Here is a 20,546-nt window from a genome sequence, read left to right as displayed (position 1 = left end):
ATGATTTAGTAAATCTAAATTAATAAATAAATAAATTTAATTTTAACAACACTGTCATTATAAAATTTTATTTGTACTAGTTATCTGGATGAATTATATAAATTTTTTTTCAATGAAATAGTTAAATAATTTTATATGTGATTGATGTAATAACCAACCCCAAGGGAGAGTAGGAAGTCCAGGCCCAAGCCAAAAGATATAAAAATAAAATAAATAAATAAATTTTTTAAAAAAAAAAAAAAAACCATAACAGAAAGGGGGACATGGGCGATGAAGAAGAAGAATAAGGAAAAGGAGGAGGAAAAGGAGGAGAAAGAAGGAAGCATGGCGCGCAACGCATGCAGTCAGAAAAGAGGAGCTACACGCAGTATCGGGCGCATGGTGCGCGCTGTTGAAGAAGAAGTAGTAGAAAAAGAAGGAGGATGAGGAAAGAAGCATGGCGCACGCAACTAGAAAAAAAGAGTTTTGTGTGGTGCCAGGCACGCGACATGTGGTGTTGGACTCGCAATGCGCACTACTAAAGAAGAAGAAGCAAAGTGCAATGTTGGGTGGACCTAATCTACATGAGGCAGACCATGACGCGGCGTTTCAAATCCATTCAAAGATCCGTGCGAGGCCAACAAAAAGGGAATCGAAGAGAGACAAAAATCACACTCTTTTGAGTCAGAAGTTCGAATTCGACACCAATTTCAGTATTCAAAGATCCACCTTATATTTAGTTATTCTTTTAGATTAAATTCTTAATCATACGTATGAAATTTTTAGGGAAATTGGGAATAGAAAACTGAAAAGGGAGCCAACTGTATAGAACCAAAGTTGTTCGAAAACTTTTTGATTTCTTATTTCGTTTGAGATTCTGGTAAGAATTGAGTTAGTTTTTATTTGGAGATTTCATGTTTTTGTAAAATAATTTATTGATTTCAAAATGATAGATCCAAATTTAATCGATGATTTTAGAATGAGTTTTCTTACAAATTATCATCTGTACATAAAAGTATGTGACTGAATTCTTACGATTGTGTTTGTATAATTAAAAATAATATTGAAGCTATATGAATACATAGCTGAGTGTGTTTGCATGTATACGGGTGTGCCAATAGATACACATATAGGAGATAATTGGTGGAAGCGTATGTTTACAAACTGTATGTCTTGATATATATATATATATATATATATATATATATATATATGCTTTTGTGTGTGTGTGTGTTGACTTATATGTAATGAAAGTCGTGTGGTAGTGTATACGTATGTAACTTAACTGTGCAAGCACAAATATATATATATATATACACACATATATATGGATACTATTATATAGACATATGTGCATGTGTGAATGAGACTAAAGCGCATGTGTGTCTTAATATGTATATGTGTGAGTGTTTGGATGTGTATAGGTGTATATAAGTTTTCAATGTGTGTTACGTGTGTTGATAATGAGTGCAAACATATGTATATATTAAATTTGTGTACACACGTAAGAATATATGGATAAATGATGTATATGTGTGAGCATATAATACAGTGTATGTATCGGTAAGTAATTAAAGTTGTTGTATGAGTATAAATGTAAATCTGTAAGCTTTTAATGGTAAATATGATTATATGTGAAATATGTGTAGGAGTAGTTAAGATATATATTGTTGTACGTATATGTATATATAATAGAAAGTGTGTTACATACATATAAATTATATGTACAATGGATACGCGAACAAGTCTGTAAGTATAGAAATATGAGAATACATATGTTTGTAATTGGTGTTTGAGTTTCTAAAGTTAAGATATGAAATAGAGATAATTTTTTAAGATGAAAAACCTTACCAAGTATCATGAGAGAGAGTGTATGGACTTGGTACATAGAGTGAACTCTACTATTGATGTATCCTCAGTCATATGGAGTTGGAAAGTCTCATAACGGACGGGGTTGAGAATTTATTTAATTATACTCATACTGGACGGAGTATTAAAACTGTTTATAATTGTGGTGCTCATTACTGGACGAGGTATTGAGATAGTTTATAATTATGGTGCCCATTACTGGATTGGGTATGAAGATGACCAATGAATTATAAAAAAAAATGTTTTATATATCCACGTGCACTAAGAATCTCTATGGATCCCCAGTGATACCGGTGATGGAAATGACAGTATGTGATAGAAATGTAAATGGTAAGTAATCATGATTCTGATTATATTTTAGTATATTGTGTTTAGAAAATTGCTGGTAAGAGAAAAAATAATAATATTTTCAATAAAAAAAATGATGATTATGATTATTGTTTGGTTTTTGGATTTTACTTAACAAATTTTGCATTTGTTTTATTTAACCTATATGAATGTGCGTTTGCATATATCTGTTTTGAACACTACTTTATTTTTACTAAGTCTGTGAAGCTCACTCCAATTCACACTCCCCAGTGTAGATTAGTTCAGGTCATAAATGAGTTCAAGATCAAATGAAAACTTCGAAGAATCTTTTAGGTATATTGAATGTTTATTATAAAGTAAATATGAATATATTATTGTGATATAATTTGAAAAGATTGTTGTAAGTATAATGAATTGTAACTCTATATAAAGGATGTATTATCGATTTATAGGGATTAACATAATGTTGCACAAACTTTATTACATTCATATGTGAGGTAACACTCATTTTTCTCAAGAGAAAGCTAGTTGTTATAATTAAAGAAAATATCTTTTATTTTTTCCTCGAATAAATATAAATTCTTTTTTTTTTTCAAAAGAATGTTGGTATGTTGCCTTGAACAATGGGTTAATCCTCTGAATATGGTACCCACTAGAATCACCCCCCAAGAATAACATTATATTTCAGGCCTTTTAACCAATCGGTACGACTTATGAGAGCATTTTTTGCTCAGATTTCAATAGTTTTTTGAAAACTTAATTCGATATTAAACGTTGAATATTTAGATATATTCTCATTATTCTTAATAAGATGAGTTGATAATAGAATGTTTCTTCTAAAGCACACCCCGTTTTGAAACAATTATTTTTAATGTTATTGGACGCATAATAATTTTTATATGCTTATTATGGATATGCACTTCTTACGATCAATAAACTTTTTAGATTTTATTAACTAAAGAGATAAGACTTTATAGTTAGTTAGCTCAGTACTAATCAAGAATTTTCAAGAAACTCCAAGAATTCTTGTTATACACTTGTTCCAACTCTCAACTCTCTTTTATAGGTTTAGAGATATTGTAACTTAGGGTCAATATAGTTTAATGATTATAGAAACTTTTGGGTTTTGAAGGGATTAAAATGACGTAGCAGAAAAGAATTTGAAAACTAATCTTCTAAGTTGATTCCACATTTCTTGTTCTTTTTCGTTATTTCAAACATATACTTGACCCATCAACTATTCCTCTCTCGCACTTTTAATAGATAAATACATCCTCAAACCCTCTTGATGGGTGCACTAACTTTCACAGAGTTTAATCTCGATGGAACGAACTATTAAAATCTTTAATTTTGTCTTTTAATTGATGCTTATAATTTTTTATTCAAGCTCGATTAACCGTACACATGATGTAATTATTTTTTTTTATTAAGAATCAAACTATTTTTTTTTAAAAAAAGTCAGAAAAACATACCTCCATTTATTTATTTTAATTTAAAATAATACTGACTATTTCCACCATTTAAAAAAAAAAAGAAAAACTAAAGGGAGCGAAGGGCATTTCTGCAGCTTCAAGGATGGATACAATTAAATACTCTTGCTTTCTTTTGAATTTTTATTTTTCAACAAGAGCAAAGTGATTTTTTAAAATTCAATTATTGGGCGGGTGGCGGAATTATTTAAAGGGAAAAAATTAAAAAGGCCAAAATAATATTGTCACGTAGCATGTGATCGTCACATCCAACGGCTTTGATCATGCCTGTCACAATTGGATGATGGAATTTGCATGTCACATTAGCAAATACGCTGATCCAGCGAACGGGAACTTCTATTGATGGGAAATGGTCATTGACTTGCGTCACACAGTATTAAGGGTTCCTGGCCTCGAGTTGTGTGTATATATACCTTCCTCTTCTCCTTCCTTCCCCCCCAATACCGCCATTGTTGCTCTGTTTCTCTCTCTCATTTTGCTTATTCTTTGTTAAGTTTTAACCTAATTTCATAATTAGGATATCTGATCTGCGTCTGTGATTAACTTCGTTGTTCTATATGCTCCGAGAATCGTTCGTGTTTGCTTAGTTGCAAGGGAAGTAATTAATCTGGCTCGCTTCGTTTTTCCTTCTATTCCGTAGCAACACATTTATAAAAGCCTGCAAATCATGTAATTTCGGTTTGTCTCCTTCAAATCCCCCAAAAAAACAAAAAAAAAATCGTATAGTTTAGGTTTCGTTCTGGTTATCATGCGTCTGTAGAAACTGTTATTTACTTTAGTTGTTTCTGATCCTGGCAACGATTAGGACGGCGGACGTGTAGCGTTACCTTTATAAAAATCTACGAATCATGTAAGTAGTTCTAAGCTAATCTTTTTAGCTCAATTTCAAAAAAAAAAAAACAAAAAAAGAAGAGAAAAAGATATTCATCAATAGAACAGAGGAAGAGATCAGATTAAGCGGAGGGAAATGCCTGAATCGGAAACGGGAACGCCTACTGCGTCGGCGCCGGCGACGCCGGGGACGCCTGGAGGTCCGTTGATATCTGGACTTCGAGTGGATTCGCTGTCTTATGATCGGAAATCAATGGCGCGATGCAAGTGCTTGCCGGTTACTGCCCCGACCTGGGGTCAACCACACACGTGCTTCATTGATTTTCCTGCACCGGATGTCTCCCTGACTCGCAAGGTACCTCTCTTAATCCTCATTGATCATATTCGCTTTCTTTCTGCATTTTGATTAATCTCGTCATTTTCAATTCTGCTAGAACTGTAATCGCCAGAGATTACAATTTCTTTCTTCGTAAATAATGTAAAAAGACGGGGTTGAATTTAGAATATGTATAACATACAGGGGCGAGAAAGAGAGAAATTAATCAAAACTTAAAAATAATGATTATCTAAGTCAACTTTTTTATAAAAAAAATAGTATTCTTGAGAATTAATTTTTAAAAATACAAAAAAAGTGACGAATCCGTGCCACCTACTACTTATCAGAACCCTAAAAATCTTGTTAGAAAAATATATTATTTTCCTCCATTGGCATTTGTAATACAGTGATCACACTTTGTCTTCATTTGCTTTTTTTTTTTTGGAAAAAAAGACTCAAGATATCGCCATAGGTGAAAGTGAAGGTTCGGTTTGAGAATTCTATTAATATAATTGGTGGTATTAAAGATTTTTTAGCGAAATTATTTTTATAAATCAAATGGATTTCGTATTATACTCATTGTTAATTCCATTCAAATAATTAATTTATAACTTATGCTCAACATAAATTTAAGTAATTATTGTTTTCTTAATTTTTTAAAAAAATTATATTATCGTGTTAAAGTTAGATAATGTGCCGCTCTTGCTTAACATTAAGTATGATAAAACGAAAATAATCCTGATTTTTTTTGGGTCAAAATGGAAATAAACATAGCTGGGAGCGGAATTCGTGGGAACATTTATCTTGATATTTGCGGCAACAGCGGCACCCATTGTGAACCAAAAGTACAATGGGGCGGAGACGCTGATCGGAAACGCCGCCTGCTCCGGACTAGCAGTAATGATAATAATTCTGTCAACCGGCCACATCTCCGGAGCGCACCTGAACCCGTCGGTGACGATATGTTTTGCCGCACTCCGACACTTCCCCTGGGCGCAAGTCCCCGCCTACATAGCCGCTCAGATCTCCGCCTCCATATGCGCTTCTTTCACTCTCAAGGGAGTCTTTCATCCATTCTTGTCCGGCGGCGTCACTGTTCCCTCCGTCAGTCTCGGTCAAGCTTTCGCACTCGAGTTCCTCATCAGTTTTATTCTCCTCTTCGTCATCACTGCTGTTGCCACCGACACTCGGGCGGTAATTTTTACATATATAGATATATATATACATACACACACACGCGCGGGCCTTTGTATATTATATTACTCATTTGTAATATATATGTTATAATCATGATACGTGCATATTTTGTTGTCTTGTGCAGGTTGGAGAGTTGGCGGGAATAGCAGTCGGAGCTACTGTCATGCTGAATATTCTTGTGGCGGGGTAATAATCACATTATTTTTTAATTCATATTTCACTTGTTTGTTTTTTTTTTTTTTTGTTTTATTGACTTCTCAAATGGTTTGTTATTTTTCTAAAAAAAAATGGTTTTTTTTTTTTTTTTTCTGTTAAGAAGATAACTTTTTTAAAAAGAAATTAAGTATTGAATAATTTATGCAAATAATTGTCATCAATTAATAACATACTAGGTGTAGGCCGTTTATTTCTATAATAATGCCATAAGGATGTATGTTTTGTTTTTATCTAATTATTAATTAGTCTAAAATTATATCTAATCCCCACCCAACAACATCACGTTTTTGCCTTGTACGTAATGCCATGGAATATTGTAATTTTACAGAAATAATATCTATACAAATTCAAATAAAATAACTGTATATATATATATATATGTTTTCAGTAGAGGTCAAAATGCTAAATAAAGTAGTGTTTTTGACTTGACAGACCATCAAGTGGCGGTTCAATGAACCCAGTTCGTACTTTGGGCCCAGCAGTTGCGGCAGGAAACTACAAGGCCATTTGGGTTTACCTGCTGGCGCCTATTCTGGGAGGCCTGGTCGGTGCAGGTACCTACACTGCCGTCAAGCTCCGTGACGACGAGGCTGAGCCGCCACGCCAGGTTCGGAGCTTCCGTCGCTAGTACTCTCCTCTCTCCTGTTACCGTGCCATAATAATAAGAAACTACAAATAAATAAGGCTTTGTTTGACTACTGTTAATTTGATGTGATTGGTGATTTGGATGCTTGTAATATTGTGTGATGAATTGAATAAATTGAAGGGCGACGTGACTAGAGGGTGTAAATGAGTCATTGGACGTGCCACACTATCAATCATGCATGTCAGTGTCACTGTTCGCTGTTGACACTTCCTGCCTAAAACTATAATGTGTGTTTGACTTTTGTGGGTTGTTGAATTGATAAAACTATTTCGTGTAATGTGTTCTCTACTATCACATTTTTATTAACGATCTAAAGTAATTAATCCAGTTTTATTTATAAAATTTAATTCTTATTATATTATTTATGACAATCTGATATCATATAACATTTTTATTACCGTTCAAAATAATTTCTTCTGCCATGTGAGTGAGAACACACACACACACACACACATATATATATGTGCCAATGAAGTAAAAAGCTTGTTTGTATAGGTAGATACTATGCTACTTTTTGTCTCAAGTCAGCTCCATTATCATGCTTCAAATGCAATCAACATCGTACAGTTAACTCCATTGTTGGATGAAGGGTTGAATGAATTCTTGTTAATTGGTCCAAGAATTGATGAATGCACAAAGACTATGGTTTGATTAAATTATAAAGATCAAATATTTTGTTAGTGGGTGACCATTGAACTTTGTTAAAAAGAAAATAAATTTACAAAATTTCGAGAAAAAAAAAAGGAAATTATACAATTAGTAAATTTATTTTTATATAAGTTAATTCAAACTTATTTAATTTCGATGTAATTCATAAATTTATACAATTAATATATACCTCAATAAATTTTACTTATAATTTCAATTCTACATTCTTATATCTGCAATGCTACCTAACAAATCATGAATAAAAAGATCACCTAACTTAAATTGAATATGGGCTTGAATAATAACTTTGATATTATTTCAATTCAAAATTATATTATATTTCTATTTTTTTTAATAAATATTTTTCATAATTGGAATAATTACTAAACTTATAAATACTTACTTTTAAAAAACATTAAGTGACTCATTTGATTAAACATACATCAAGTGTTCCTTACACCAGACAAACCACATAAATATATAATCATATATGTTACACTCAATTTAACATGTATATACATGTGTGTATATTGAATTGTCGCAATTTAAATGTATGTGCTATACGAGAAGGAGGATCCTTAAATGTCAAGTTTTTTATTGAATTGTAAATTTAAAGTAGTACATCTTTGTTTCATGATCTTTAGAATCGACGTTTCTTTTCCAATTCCATAAGAAAAATTTAGATAAATGCACGTAGAAAAAAAGTGTTAATTGTTTAAAGGAGTTTTTATACATCAAATATTTTTAAAATTATATTCAATTGACTCTTTTAATCTCAAAGATTAAATAAGAAAAAGTTATTATAATTTTAAATTGGCTATCACCATAAATTTAGTAGTCATTGTAACGGCCCGTAAACTTAAAATAAAATAAATTATGAATTGAATGCGGAAGCGAAATAAATAGATAGAGTTTACACTGTTTACACAATAATTCAGATTACTCAATAGAGATACAGCAATGTCTTTTTTAAATAAAATAACAAAAATTAAAGAAATAAATGAAAAATAAACAATTAGGCATCTTACTCACAATCCTCTTGTAGATCGGACTCTAAATATTCGTTCTTTTGATATGAAATGGTTAATGAAAGAGTTTGTTATACTAACCCAGTAAGAATATCACGTTACCCGCCAATACATAAATGAAGGTTGGTAAAAATCATAAAAACAACTAATTGAGCTCTTAATTTAAGTAAATTTATTTATCATAAATAAAATAATTTATCGCATACTTAACGTAACGAGATTTTCAAAACCAACCTATATAGTCAATAACATAAACAATATCATAATCTCATACGCAATCAGTCAGCAATAACAACTTTTTCTTTTATTAGTCTATTGGTATCCATGGGGGTCCACAGAGATGTTACCACTACGCGTGAACCTTTTTTTTAAAAAATATTTTCAATTAACGGTCCGTCCCCATAACCCATCTAATATGAGCACAAAAAATACCATATCTAAATACCTTGTCCAACATGAGGGTGAAACAAGTCATTCCTATACCTTGTCTGGTATGAGCACCAAAATACTAATCATTGATACTCCGTCCGGTATGAGACAACGTTCACGATAGGGTTCCTTATGTATCCACTCTGTCTACCATCTCCCAAAATATCCAGTAAGACTACCGTTCATTCATTTACTTAATCAAATAATTTTTTCGTTTACATTTCATTTTCAGTTTTCCGATTTAACTGTAATTACATAAAACAAATAATACATGTATCAAGGAAGCACAATCGCATCGTCATATCAATTCTAGTGTATTATCATGTATTCGAAACTGTAAAATCAACCAATCAGCTGAACACGACAAACAGTAATAAATAACCAGTTCCGACTCCATTAGTGACCTGTAATTAATTATGGATATTTTATAAACTACACAAAATATCGCATTATTATTAATTAAACTTCAATTCCATAACAGAGAATAAGATGATGAATTCTTACCCGAATTGGTATCTGAATGCTAAACTCTTGGCTGCGCCTATTGGCAGTCCCAAAGTTCCCTGAATTTTTATTCGGAGATTAAAATACGCTCCAAATACCTATAAATACCCTAAAAAGCCCATAATCAGTGTTAAAAACCCTTTTTGGCTAATTCCAGAATTTCAGCATGGCAGGCGACGACGGTGGTTTGCCTCGAGTTAGCCATTTTTAGCCGATTTTCAGTCGATTTTGTATCCATCCTTGCGAGAAAATACGTTAAGGGACCTCGATTGAGCGAAAAAAGTCAAAAAATCAAAGCTTATTGGCGGTGGAGTTTTCCGATGTGGCAGCTTCGCCGACTCACCTTCGTAGTTGGATGTTTTGCTTCGGTCAACCTATAGATAAAGGAATGATGATTACAATTGTGAAAAAATTACACAAAACGGGAATCGGAAAGGGCCTCATCGGTGGTGTTTTTTATTTTTTTTCGCAGTGGCGCCATTGGGCTTTGCCCACGATTTTCGACTCGTCCGCCAGTCCTTTTACTCCGATTTGGTCATGGGGGTATTTAAAATTGAATTTCGAGCGAATGTGAAAAATTTTACTCTTTTGCCGATTGGAGGTGGCTCCAGCGTGGCGGCAGTTGGCAGTCAACTTCCTTCCCGGCGACTGGCTCTTTTTCTCTAGTGAAGGGTCAGACGGTTAGGGTTAGGGTTTGGTGTGAAAAAGGTTATTTATATCCGTTTTCTTTTAATCTGAACCGTCCATCGCGTTTGATCTGAACTGTTCGATCGCTTTTAAATAGAAAGTAAATCTAGATCGTTCATTGCGATTTAATCTGGATCGTCCGATCGTGTTTAAATAGGAAGTGAATCTGAATCGTTCATCGTGATTTGATCTGGATCGTCCGATCGCGTTTTAAAGAAAGGAACGGATCCGACTGTCTGTGCGCGAGAACAAATCCGGATCGTCCGATCGCAAGCACGCGGATCACCAAAGTGGCTTCCTGCATGGCACCGTATCAGCGTGCCTTGCCACACGGCACTCTCCGGTTTGTTGGGACTGATGACTGGACGTCCTACGTGGTATAATTTTTTTAAATTGCATTTTGACCCATAATCTTTGATTTTTTTTTCAAAAATATTTTTATAATCCAAATTTTCAATGTTTTTTTAAAAAATTATTTTCAATTTCATTCTTCACATTTTTTTTCATTTTTACATTAAATAATAAATTAAAAAGTTATATTTATATATTAATTTTAATATAATTAAAATTAATTAAGGGTATTACAACCATGTTGCTCTTTAAGAAGTGCGAGAGAAATTCAATTGACAATTTCATTATAATATAGTGACACAAACAACACTAATATTTATTAATTAATTTTCTATAATTTTTTAAAAGAAACCTTATTTAAGAAAACTTCTAATATTCTTTTTGACAATAATTTTAAATTTAAAAAATATTATAATATATTTAATTAAATGGAGGATAAACAATTTATCTTTAACTAAACACTTTTACCATATATGCTTGGGGTGTCACTAAACTTGAACCACTGAGAAGGACAAAAAGCCCACTGAAAATAATCCCCTAAAAAATAAATTCTAAACAAGGGTTATCAGCGAACCAGGAACCCATTTTCCCATCCTCATTTTGCCAGCGTCAGTAAAAACAAGGGTTATCAGTGAACCGCCGAACACCGCTTCTGTTTCTCTCCTTCTTATTTGGCCGAACCGAAGATCCGTCACGAGCTGTCGTCCATAGCTGCACACACTGTCCTTTATTTGGCAACTGCACGTCGGTGAGAACTTTTATCGTTTTGATTCGATTTTGAATATTTTTCGTTCGGTAAATTCGGCTTCTCTTGCTTCGTATTCGCACAAACTTTTGATGGAATTCGATTTTTGTTCTTCTAAACTGTTTATTTGGATCTGTATGGTTGATTTGTGATTTAGTGTATAATGTTGTGGGTATTTCGATTTATTCAGCTCCTACATTTCGACGGAATTTTTCTTTCTCTTTTTTTCATGCTCCTTGGAATATAAATGGATTTTCATTCTCCTCAACTCTATATCTGATATGTATTATTGATTTATTATCCGTATCGCAACTTATTTTTTTAATGGTTTTGGCTTCGATTTCGTCAGGTTTTCTGTATCCGTGGAGTTTAGTTCATATTTTTATATGATGTTATGTCTCTATCCATGTTTGTTTTCGTGATTAATATTTATCTCTGTGCTTGTCCTTGTTGTAAAAATGGAAGACATTTCGATAAACATGTTATGGATTAAGCTTGGTGTAACCTTGATTTGTTTTGAGTATTATTTTCAGGTAGATTTATTTTATTTGGGGGAAAATTGTTTGTGGTGACTGTTAAATGCGTGGACCAAATTGCTTGTTTAAATGAAGTCATTGACGTATTAGATTTGTGCTACATGAAATCTGCAGTTCCATATTTACTGTTGTTTAATGTTCCAATTAGCTTGTTTAATGAATCTGGGTTTAAGAATTAAATTTCATGCATATCCAACATATGATTTGGTTTGCTTTGTGTACTGTGAGTTCATGAATAGATCTCCCTTTCGTTTTTAAATTATATTTGGTTGTGGATGATTGTGACTATACACCAATTATATTTATTCTACTTAAGTTTATGTGTGTATTCTGCCTTGTGCTACTAGCATTCTTGGTCTTTTTAGTTATGGTTTCTTAGTTATGTGTTGATATGCCATTGATTTTGCCTATATTATTTTAGTTTTGAATTTTTTTACTTTATTTGAGTTTTTAACTGTAGGAATTCATTTTTTTGATAATATATATTACTTTTTGAGTTAGTGATTTATTCTGTTTTTGGGTTTTATTACTGATTATTGCATTGGATATCCACTTGTTTGAATGAAATCTCTGTTGATGAATGATGATAGAAATGTGCTGTATGTGGCTGCATGTAAGTCTATTGTTTAATCTTTTAGTCTTTACAGGTGAATTTTTTTAATAGAAAATCTTTATACTGACTTCCTTTCAAATATTCAGTATGTGCTTGCTATGGGTCGTCTAGATGAATGACTGTCTCATATCTTGTGTAGATAAATGAACTGATTGTAGAAGATTGAGTTTTTTAGCTTGTTTATTAATCCTTATGTTACTGTTGTTATTCAGCTAAAGGTTCATTTGTCTTTGGCGTGGTTACTTTTAAGTTCTTATTTCTTCATACATGCTAGTTGAATGGAATATTCTCCTGAGTTGTAAGTGACGTGAACCTTGTCTGGATAAAAGTAGAACACATGTAGTTTGCACAAAATGTTATCTGAACTAGGTTAGTCTTTTCTCAAAAATATGCTAAGGTTCTTTCTTGTAGTTATTAGAGGCTTGATCTGTTGGATAAATCTTGTATTGCTTATTTTTTATTTGTCTCTCTTCTTGAATAATAAAAAAACAACGGTCAGCAAACACTGCTACGTTGAACAAGAGACGAGCTGGTACATTGGTGATGCTAATTGGGGGAGAGATAACTTTAATTTCCTCTATCTTTTTCCCGTCCTTTTCATTTTTCTCTCAGATATATATCATATTTTACGTGATGGAGGATGAACTTACCCAATGTAATTTTATGAACCTTTTTTTTTAGACCATTGAATCATATGTTTAGCCCTATCATGGGCTGCATTAGTGTTGACTCCAGTCTTATAATTAATTGTTTATTACATGAATAAAAAAGTGTGGTTGTTACACTTCCTTTCATTTTGAAGGGGAGTTTTTATAGTTATTAACATCTGTAATTTACTGTAGGAATCATGGCAGATGAAACTCCCAATGATGTGAAGGAGGAGGTGCCTGAAGTAAGTTTTATATATCCCCTTTTCAATTTTGTCATGTAACTTCCAAGGAAGATACTTGATGTGATGATGATTATGAACATCTGTCTGTCCCTTTTTCATCTTAGTAATGTCCATGCTGATTACGGTCAAATTTATTGATGTTTTTGATTTCCAAATCAGAAGGGGTATTTAAATATGTGAATATGTCAATACATGTGGTGTCCTAATCTACATTTAAGAACTTATGTTTTCATGAAAATTACCTGTTGAAGTAGATCAATTAAAAGCGAAATTATTTAGTTTTTGATGTTTTATAACTTTTATTGTATTTCCTGGCGAGCTTCTTTATTGCAGCTTGCAGCTTTTGACCCTACCAAGAAGAAGAAGAAGAAAAAGGTTGTCATACAGGATCCTGCAGATGATTCTGCGGATAAGCTGGCTGAGAAAACTGAATCTTTGTCAGGTTGGTAAAATCATTCATTGTTTTTGTCCATATTGTTTTTGTAGTTCCTAGCAGCTTCTGCATTTCTTAGTAAATCTTTTTTTTTTAACTAAAGACTAAAAACTTAGTTTCTAAATCTAGGTCTTTTCTTTTTTTTTTTTTTGTCTGCAGTTTCTGATGGAGTTGAAACTACTTTTACTGGTATGAAGAAGAAGAAGAAGAAACCAGTAAGTTTTCTCACATTACAAAGAATGGGCAGTTTTTCAGTTAGCATCACATTGAAGACATTTGTATGTAATGAAACTTGGTGTTCTGATTTGGTATTGCAGGTAGAAAGCAGCCTGTTGAATGAGACTGGGGATGCGGGAGAAGATGGGGATGGTAAGAAGTCTCATTCTTGGCATGAACTCTAAAGAATTAACTATGTTCATACTTATTTATTGAATCTAAGAGATAAGGTCATGCAGAGCATGTTGCTGAGGATGAAGAGGGTGGAGTTGTCTTACAACAGCGTTATCCCTGGGATGGGAGTGACCGTGATTATGAGTATGAGGAGGTGTATTTTTTCCTTCATGTTAATCGAAGTTTCTTCCTTGAATTGCAATAGTAATATTTTCTTATTTACTTATCTTGAAGCTGTAACAGAAATGAAGTCTTCTTGTATATTTACTTATTTGTTACATATTCCTTCAATAAGTTTTTTCATTTATATGTTGATATATTGTCTGCAGCTTCTTGGTAGAGTGTTTAATATACTCCGGGAGAATAACCCAGAGCTTGCGGGAGATAGGCGAAGAACTGTTATGAGGCCTCCACAAGTTCTACGTGAGGGCACAAAGAAAACTGTTTTCGTGAACTTCATGGACCTGTGCAAGACGTATGTTTAAATCCTTTTCCTTATTGTTATCTTATTTGTCTTGGCAATTGTAACCATTAATGTGCTACAATTCTTGGTGAGAATCTGGAACTTATTTTACTCAAGATAGATTAATTTGTACTTTATTCGATGTAGATTACTTGTTTCGACTAATGGCTTACAAGATATGTTGATTCTGAGCTTCACCCTTTCTTACGAATGCTTTGCTTATCTTGGTGTGAGTTTTCTGTGCTCATATGCATCAGTGTATATCTTTTGGCTTTAAATTTTTTCTAATTTCCATATCCCTTACTAGCTCATATGTCTATGGTTTGTGTTTGGTTGCATGTGTGCCAGCACACACTGCAATCCTTTATACAAACTACTCATACAAGTAATAGAATACAGGCTTTTATTTTCTTGTTTACAAACTGGCTATAGCAACTTTAATTAAATTTTTCTTTTTTTAATTTAAGGAAGCGACTTCATTGGTTCTGGTGTCTCTGGTTTATTACTTGTGGTCATTATATGGTGTTACATATGTGGCACATTTATCAATGCATTTGTATGGCAAGCTTTACTTCTCTTACTGACAATTTTCCTTCATTGGGAATATTTGTAGAATGCATCGGCAGCCAGACCATGTCATGGCCTTCTTGCTTGCTGAATTGGGTACTAGTGGATCACTTGATGGGCAGCAAAGATTGGTTGTCAAGGGGAGATTTGCTCCAAAGAATTTTGAAGGGATCCTACGGCGATATATAAGTAAGCATCTAGTTTCATGGCCATTTACATAATGCTACTCGTCATTTATGGAATTTAAGAACTGTGTTTTCTATGAATTTTTTGTGCGATATCTGTGCATTTTGTTTTCAGACGAATATGTTATCTGCCTTGGGTGCAAAAGTCCAGACACAATTCTTTCAAAAGAGAATCGTCTCTTCTTTCTCAGATGTGAGAAGGTAACAATATACATCTCTTCGTTGGATTCTATTCTCTCTATTCAGAAATAACTCTTGTTAAACTTGCATTAAGAATACTCTAAAAGCATGAAAGATATTGTATTGTTGTTGCGATGAGAGAGGGTCTTAAATAATTTGATTTATTCCACTGAAATCCTTTGCTGAGGAGGTCTAGGATGATATCGTAATTGCCTACATTGTCAGAATTCTTAACAGTGACATGAGAATTGTTGTTCTGAGACCTCCTGGAATCATGCATATTGCATCGTTTTTCCAACTCTAACTTGCCTGCATTGCCATATTTTGTGTTGATCAGGATGCTATTTTATCATTTTGCTTTTAACTGCTTTAGTAATGGTTTAATAATCATCTTAAAAGATTTAGATTCACAGTCTTATTGCTATAATTGTATGATGGTTGTTGCTGACAAGGCCTATATGATCGAAGAATTGCCTACATTGTCAGATATACGCATGACAGAAATGTGAAATGTTTCTGAGTCTTAGTCATGGTGATTACTATAGGAAGACATCTTTAGATAAATCTTTTAATGATAGTTGCTAATTTATTTAAGCTGAAATTGGATGATTTGCATGCACTTGTATGTTTAGGACATCCGTATGTGGTAGAGTTGTGCCATGTAAAATATGATATTCATAATTTTTTTCTGGTCTAGTGTTTTACCCATGTATACTGTTCTTACCGATATTGTGCTTTTATGGTGGGTTTCTAAGTCTCTTTGAATTCTAAAATCTTCCAATCACAAGGCTCACAATGCATTTATCATTTGCCTACCTGTTTGATTGTTTATAAATGAGCAAGAAATATAATTCTAAAGCATTCTAGAAGATTGCTTTTGTGACAATAATTATTTGAAATTGCATTCATATTAGTGGGTTTCTATGTTCTGTTTGAATGCCAGAATCTTCCAACGAAAGGCTCATGATGAGTTTAGCATTTGCCTACATTGTTTGACTGTTTACAAATGAGCAATAGATATAATTCTGAAGCCTCTTGTAAGATTACTTTTATGACAGTAATTATTTGAAACTGCTTTCATAACCATTATTCTAGTCCATTCTTTCCCATGATTAAATGTAATTGGTTGTGATTAGGTTGATCCAATTAGGTAAAATTCTTTTTGTTGTTAGTGGCAAAGGAAGTATTATCAGAAAAAATGAAGGGCAAAGTACAACAGAGGAGGATTAGGTGTCCTTCAAAAAATAAGTAAATAATGAAAAGGGAAATCCATGGGAGAAAGCTTTGCAACAAAACAAATAATGTTAATGGAGAACAGCGCCCAATCAACCTGAGCCGCTCAACCCAAAGGGGACCCAAAAAAATGATCATCTTAATCTCAAAGAAAGAATAGATGATGATTGAGATCATCAAAGATTGCATTTCTCTCCAATAAGACCCTCGCAAAATAACAAGTAATGTCTCACCTTCTGTAACGACCTATTCTCTTTTTTCTTTTCCCTTCCCAAAAGACAAGAGGTTATCAAGAACTTCAGGTTTGGAGGAACAACCCAAGGTGTCAATTAACTTTTAGACCAAAAGCATCCAAGCCATGTCAAATATAAGATGACTATGGAATCCCATCTTACAAAGGCAAGTGATACACACATCAGGGAAGAAAACACTATTGTACCTGCGAACTCAAAATAGATCACTACTGAGTCTGTTAAGAACCGTTGTCCAAACAAAACCTAGGGGGAGCAAAACATCTTCCAAAAAGAGAGACTGAAAACAACATTCTGGACAGAAGGATTTTGGGTCAAGAAGATAAAGAAAGAATTGAAGGTATATCTGCCCAACCATTTGCCTACTTACTGTCAAGGCTGGAAGAAAGAAAGACGATCCAAGAGCATGATGCAAAGAAAACCAATAGTCCATTATAGGATAACTAAGATATCTATGGAAGAAAAAGTTTTAAGAAAAGTGACTGTCAATGTGAATCTGGAAATATGAGATAGAGGATTGTTATGGGAAAGGGAAAGGTTTTAGAGGCATGCAAAATCGGCAACCAATGGGAGATAGCCAAGCCAATGGTCCTTCCAAAATGAAGTGCAGCCTCAAGAGATTAGCTTCCCCTGGGATCTCTGAGAAATAGAGACTGTCCTTTATGCAGCTTGAACTTACTCTTGATCAATGTGTCATGAAGAATGAGATTCCATAGAAAAAAGATAACCATTTTTACCATCAACAAGAAATTTTTACAGAGCAGCTTCTCAATACTCAAACCCTCCTCTTTTTTACATACCGGCTTCTCAATACTCAAACCGTCTTCGCTTAGGAGTACAACACATATTATCTGAGTAAATGATATATTGAGGACACATGCTCAGCAGATCAAATTAAATTCTTCATAACCCTCTCAAGACTCTTGATCACATCCTTGGGGATCTCAAAAAGAGAAGGATAATTTCAGAGATTATTCTAAAGATTGATTTGGATAAGATAATTCTCTCACTAATGGGAGAACAGAGCCGAATCGACAAAATCATGATGCCTAAAAATCATATGTGCCACCTAATCCCAAATGAAACTGCCTGGACTTACTCCCCTGCCCCAGCATAGCACCTAGATGGGTATAGACCAGCTGAAAGTATTACTAATGAATCAACTAAACCTCTTACTATATGACCATCCATATTAATACCGGCTATGCGACTCTTTCCTTGATTAATATGCAAACCATAGACATCTTCAAACAATTGCAAAATAGTAAGTACATTAAAAAAACTTAGCAGGCATGGGATAGGAAGAGAATAATGTCATTAGTCAATTGGAGATGAGAAATCTCCATCCCTCTGCACCCACACATAGACTTGTCAAGGAACTGCTCTCAATCGATATTCTACTCAAAAACATCCATCACAAGTGTAAATCAAAGAGTTAAAAAAACAAGCAAGAGAATCACCTTCTCTCAGTCCTCAACTCGACCACTAAATTAGGAAGAATCCTTAAGTATATATATGACAAAGATGTAGTTCTACCGTATTATGCATGTATCCTCCATTGTTTTCTTTGGTTTTATTTGCTGAGGCTATTGGTTTCTTCACCTTGTAGTGTGGTTCTGGACGATCAGTTGCTCCAATCAAAGCAGGTTTTGTTGCCCGTGTTGGTCGTAGGACTGCTGGAGCATAAGAAACTATTCCATAATTTGGTCTGTTTCAAGTGGAGTGTTGGTTGGTCAGTGCAATCTTTTCTCAAACTGGCACTTGGGTGCGTGCACTTTTTGAAAAAAGAACTGGTGGCAGTAGTAGATGGGAGTCAACTCTATTTCTTTTAATGCTCTGTTCTGTAATGGATAAGATTTGATCCCAAATTTTTATATACCACAATGATGGTTGTATAATTCTCCATCAGACTTTTGGTTTGACTACCAACTTCACTATTTCTTTCCATATTGATTAACGTAGTTCTAGCCTTTCCTTTTAATTTTTGCTTCTGGACTATGAGTAAGAGTTGGAGAAATGGACTTGGTTTGTAGAATTTCTTATAAAAATTCTCCGAAGTCATTTAGTCATGAGTTGGTAGGCAAAGTGATAGGATTTGATTTTTTTAAATGATTCTAAATGAAAATGACAGAAGTAATTTTTAAAATTTAAAATGAATTTCTTCAATTTCATATAAATTTGTCTGGCCATCTGGGAATTCTTATTTTCTAATCATTTTAGAAATAATTTTTGTTTCTCTTCCAAATATGTATTAAAAATTTTATATAAATCTTTTTCACACGTGCACTGTAAAGGAATGCGTGTGGCGAGCACGTGGAGGCGTGAGGAATGCTTGCTGGGGATGGGGATGTGGATCTGGGTGGAGGTATTAATTACACCCACTAACAACATTGTATTTTTATATTTTTATTTGAATAAATAAAACGGTAAAATTTATAAATTAAAATTAAATGAAGTTGGATATTTTTCAAGTGCAAGTCTTTTATTTTCTACGTTGGCCATCTGTTTGCTATAACCGAAATTACAAGGATTAGTTTAATTGATAAAGATGTGTATTTTCTATCTTAGTTATTGAGTTCAACTTTTCAATATACCAAATCTATTAATACTATGAAAGAAGTTCTGCTCTTAAAATTATTCCAAAGTGAATTCAATTTCGACTGCGGTATAAAAACGAAAATAAAAATCATGTTGGAAAAAACATACAAGTATTTAAGTTCTGCAAAATATATTTAGATCAAATGAATACTAATAGATCATAAGAGTGCCAATTGTATATTTCTAGCTTATGAACTTAAAAGTGAACTTGACAGGAATGTTGATACAAAGGCATCTTTATATAATATTTTTGTACACACACACACACATGTCAAAATATATTCAGGAAGATTCTAACTTCAAGCTCCATCACCTGCACTATAATAAGCAAGGACTGATAAGTTTCTTAATAGTTAAAAACCCCATTTAAGACAAAAAGAGAATATGCTACACGAAAAACGTGTGAAAGTGAATTTAGGGATTTATGGTTAAAAATGGAGAACAATCTAATTTTTTATATCTAAATTAATTTATATGTATAATGATAAAAAAGACAATATAAAATATCACATTATCGAACATGTAGCATCTAATATGAATAACAATCTATCTCAATTGTAGACATTATTAAAATTAACAGTTAAGATTGAAATAATTTTTTTTTTTAAAATATAAAGATTAAAGCAATAAATACACTTTTGGTCGGTAAATTTTGACTTTTCATTACATATTGGTTTTTATTTCTATGTTTTTGTGACAAATAATCTCTAATAACTCATCACGAAAGATATCGCAAAAATTTATTGGTACATAACGTGTTTGAAGAATTCTTAATTTTTTTTTAAATTTTTGTCTCTCTTTATAACTAATAAATAATAAAAAAAATATTATAAAAGCATTTTAAAATAAGATAATAATTAAATTAGTATTTTGTAATATATATATATATTTATATATAATTATTGCTTGGCCCGCCCATTGAAGAAAAGTCAGAAAGTGGGAAATGAGATGTTTGTTTTG

General features: G+C 32.9%; 2 protein-coding genes and 1 non-coding gene across 3 annotated transcripts; all 3 read left to right on the top strand.

Moving 5' to 3' along the window:
• Positions 1-4,042: 4,042 nt before the first annotated feature.
• NIP5;1 (NOD26-like intrinsic protein 5;1) lies at positions 4,043-7,130 on the top strand. The gene is made up of 4 exons (XM_022044814.2): positions 4,043-4,833; positions 5,569-5,988; positions 6,116-6,177; positions 6,640-7,130. The coding sequence occupies exons 1-4, from the start codon at positions 4,615-4,617 to the stop codon at positions 6,833-6,835; spliced, it is 897 nt and encodes a 298-aa protein (XP_021900506.1). The 5' UTR covers positions 4,043-4,614; the 3' UTR covers positions 6,836-7,130.
• A 3,897-nt stretch (positions 7,131-11,027) lies between these two features.
• LOC110816467 (eukaryotic translation initiation factor 2 subunit beta-like) lies at positions 11,028-18,864 on the top strand. Its single transcript, XM_088222641.1, has 10 exons — positions 11,028-11,248; positions 13,237-13,286; positions 13,620-13,728; positions 13,879-13,934; positions 14,037-14,088; positions 14,175-14,263; positions 14,439-14,584; positions 15,186-15,328; positions 15,440-15,525; positions 18,598-18,864. The coding sequence occupies exons 2-10, from the start codon at positions 13,242-13,244 to the stop codon at positions 18,673-18,675; spliced, it is 804 nt and encodes a 267-aa protein (XP_088078767.1). The 5' UTR covers positions 11,028-11,248; positions 13,237-13,241; the 3' UTR covers positions 18,676-18,864.
• LOC148253227 (small nucleolar RNA SNORD34) lies at positions 16,460-16,540 on the top strand. Its single transcript, XR_015812957.1, has one exon. It is a non-coding gene; the product is annotated as a small nucleolar RNA SNORD34 (small nucleolar RNA).
• Positions 18,865-20,546: the final 1,682 nt, after the last annotated feature.

This window comes from Carica papaya, chromosome 6 (assembly GCF_054855325.1).
Source record: "Carica papaya isolate Zhongbai chromosome 6, ASM5485532v1, whole genome shotgun sequence".
In the NCBI taxonomy this organism is placed as follows: Eukaryota; Viridiplantae; Streptophyta; class Magnoliopsida; order Brassicales; family Caricaceae; genus Carica; species Carica papaya.
This window is presented reverse-complemented; position numbering and strand designations above follow the sequence as displayed.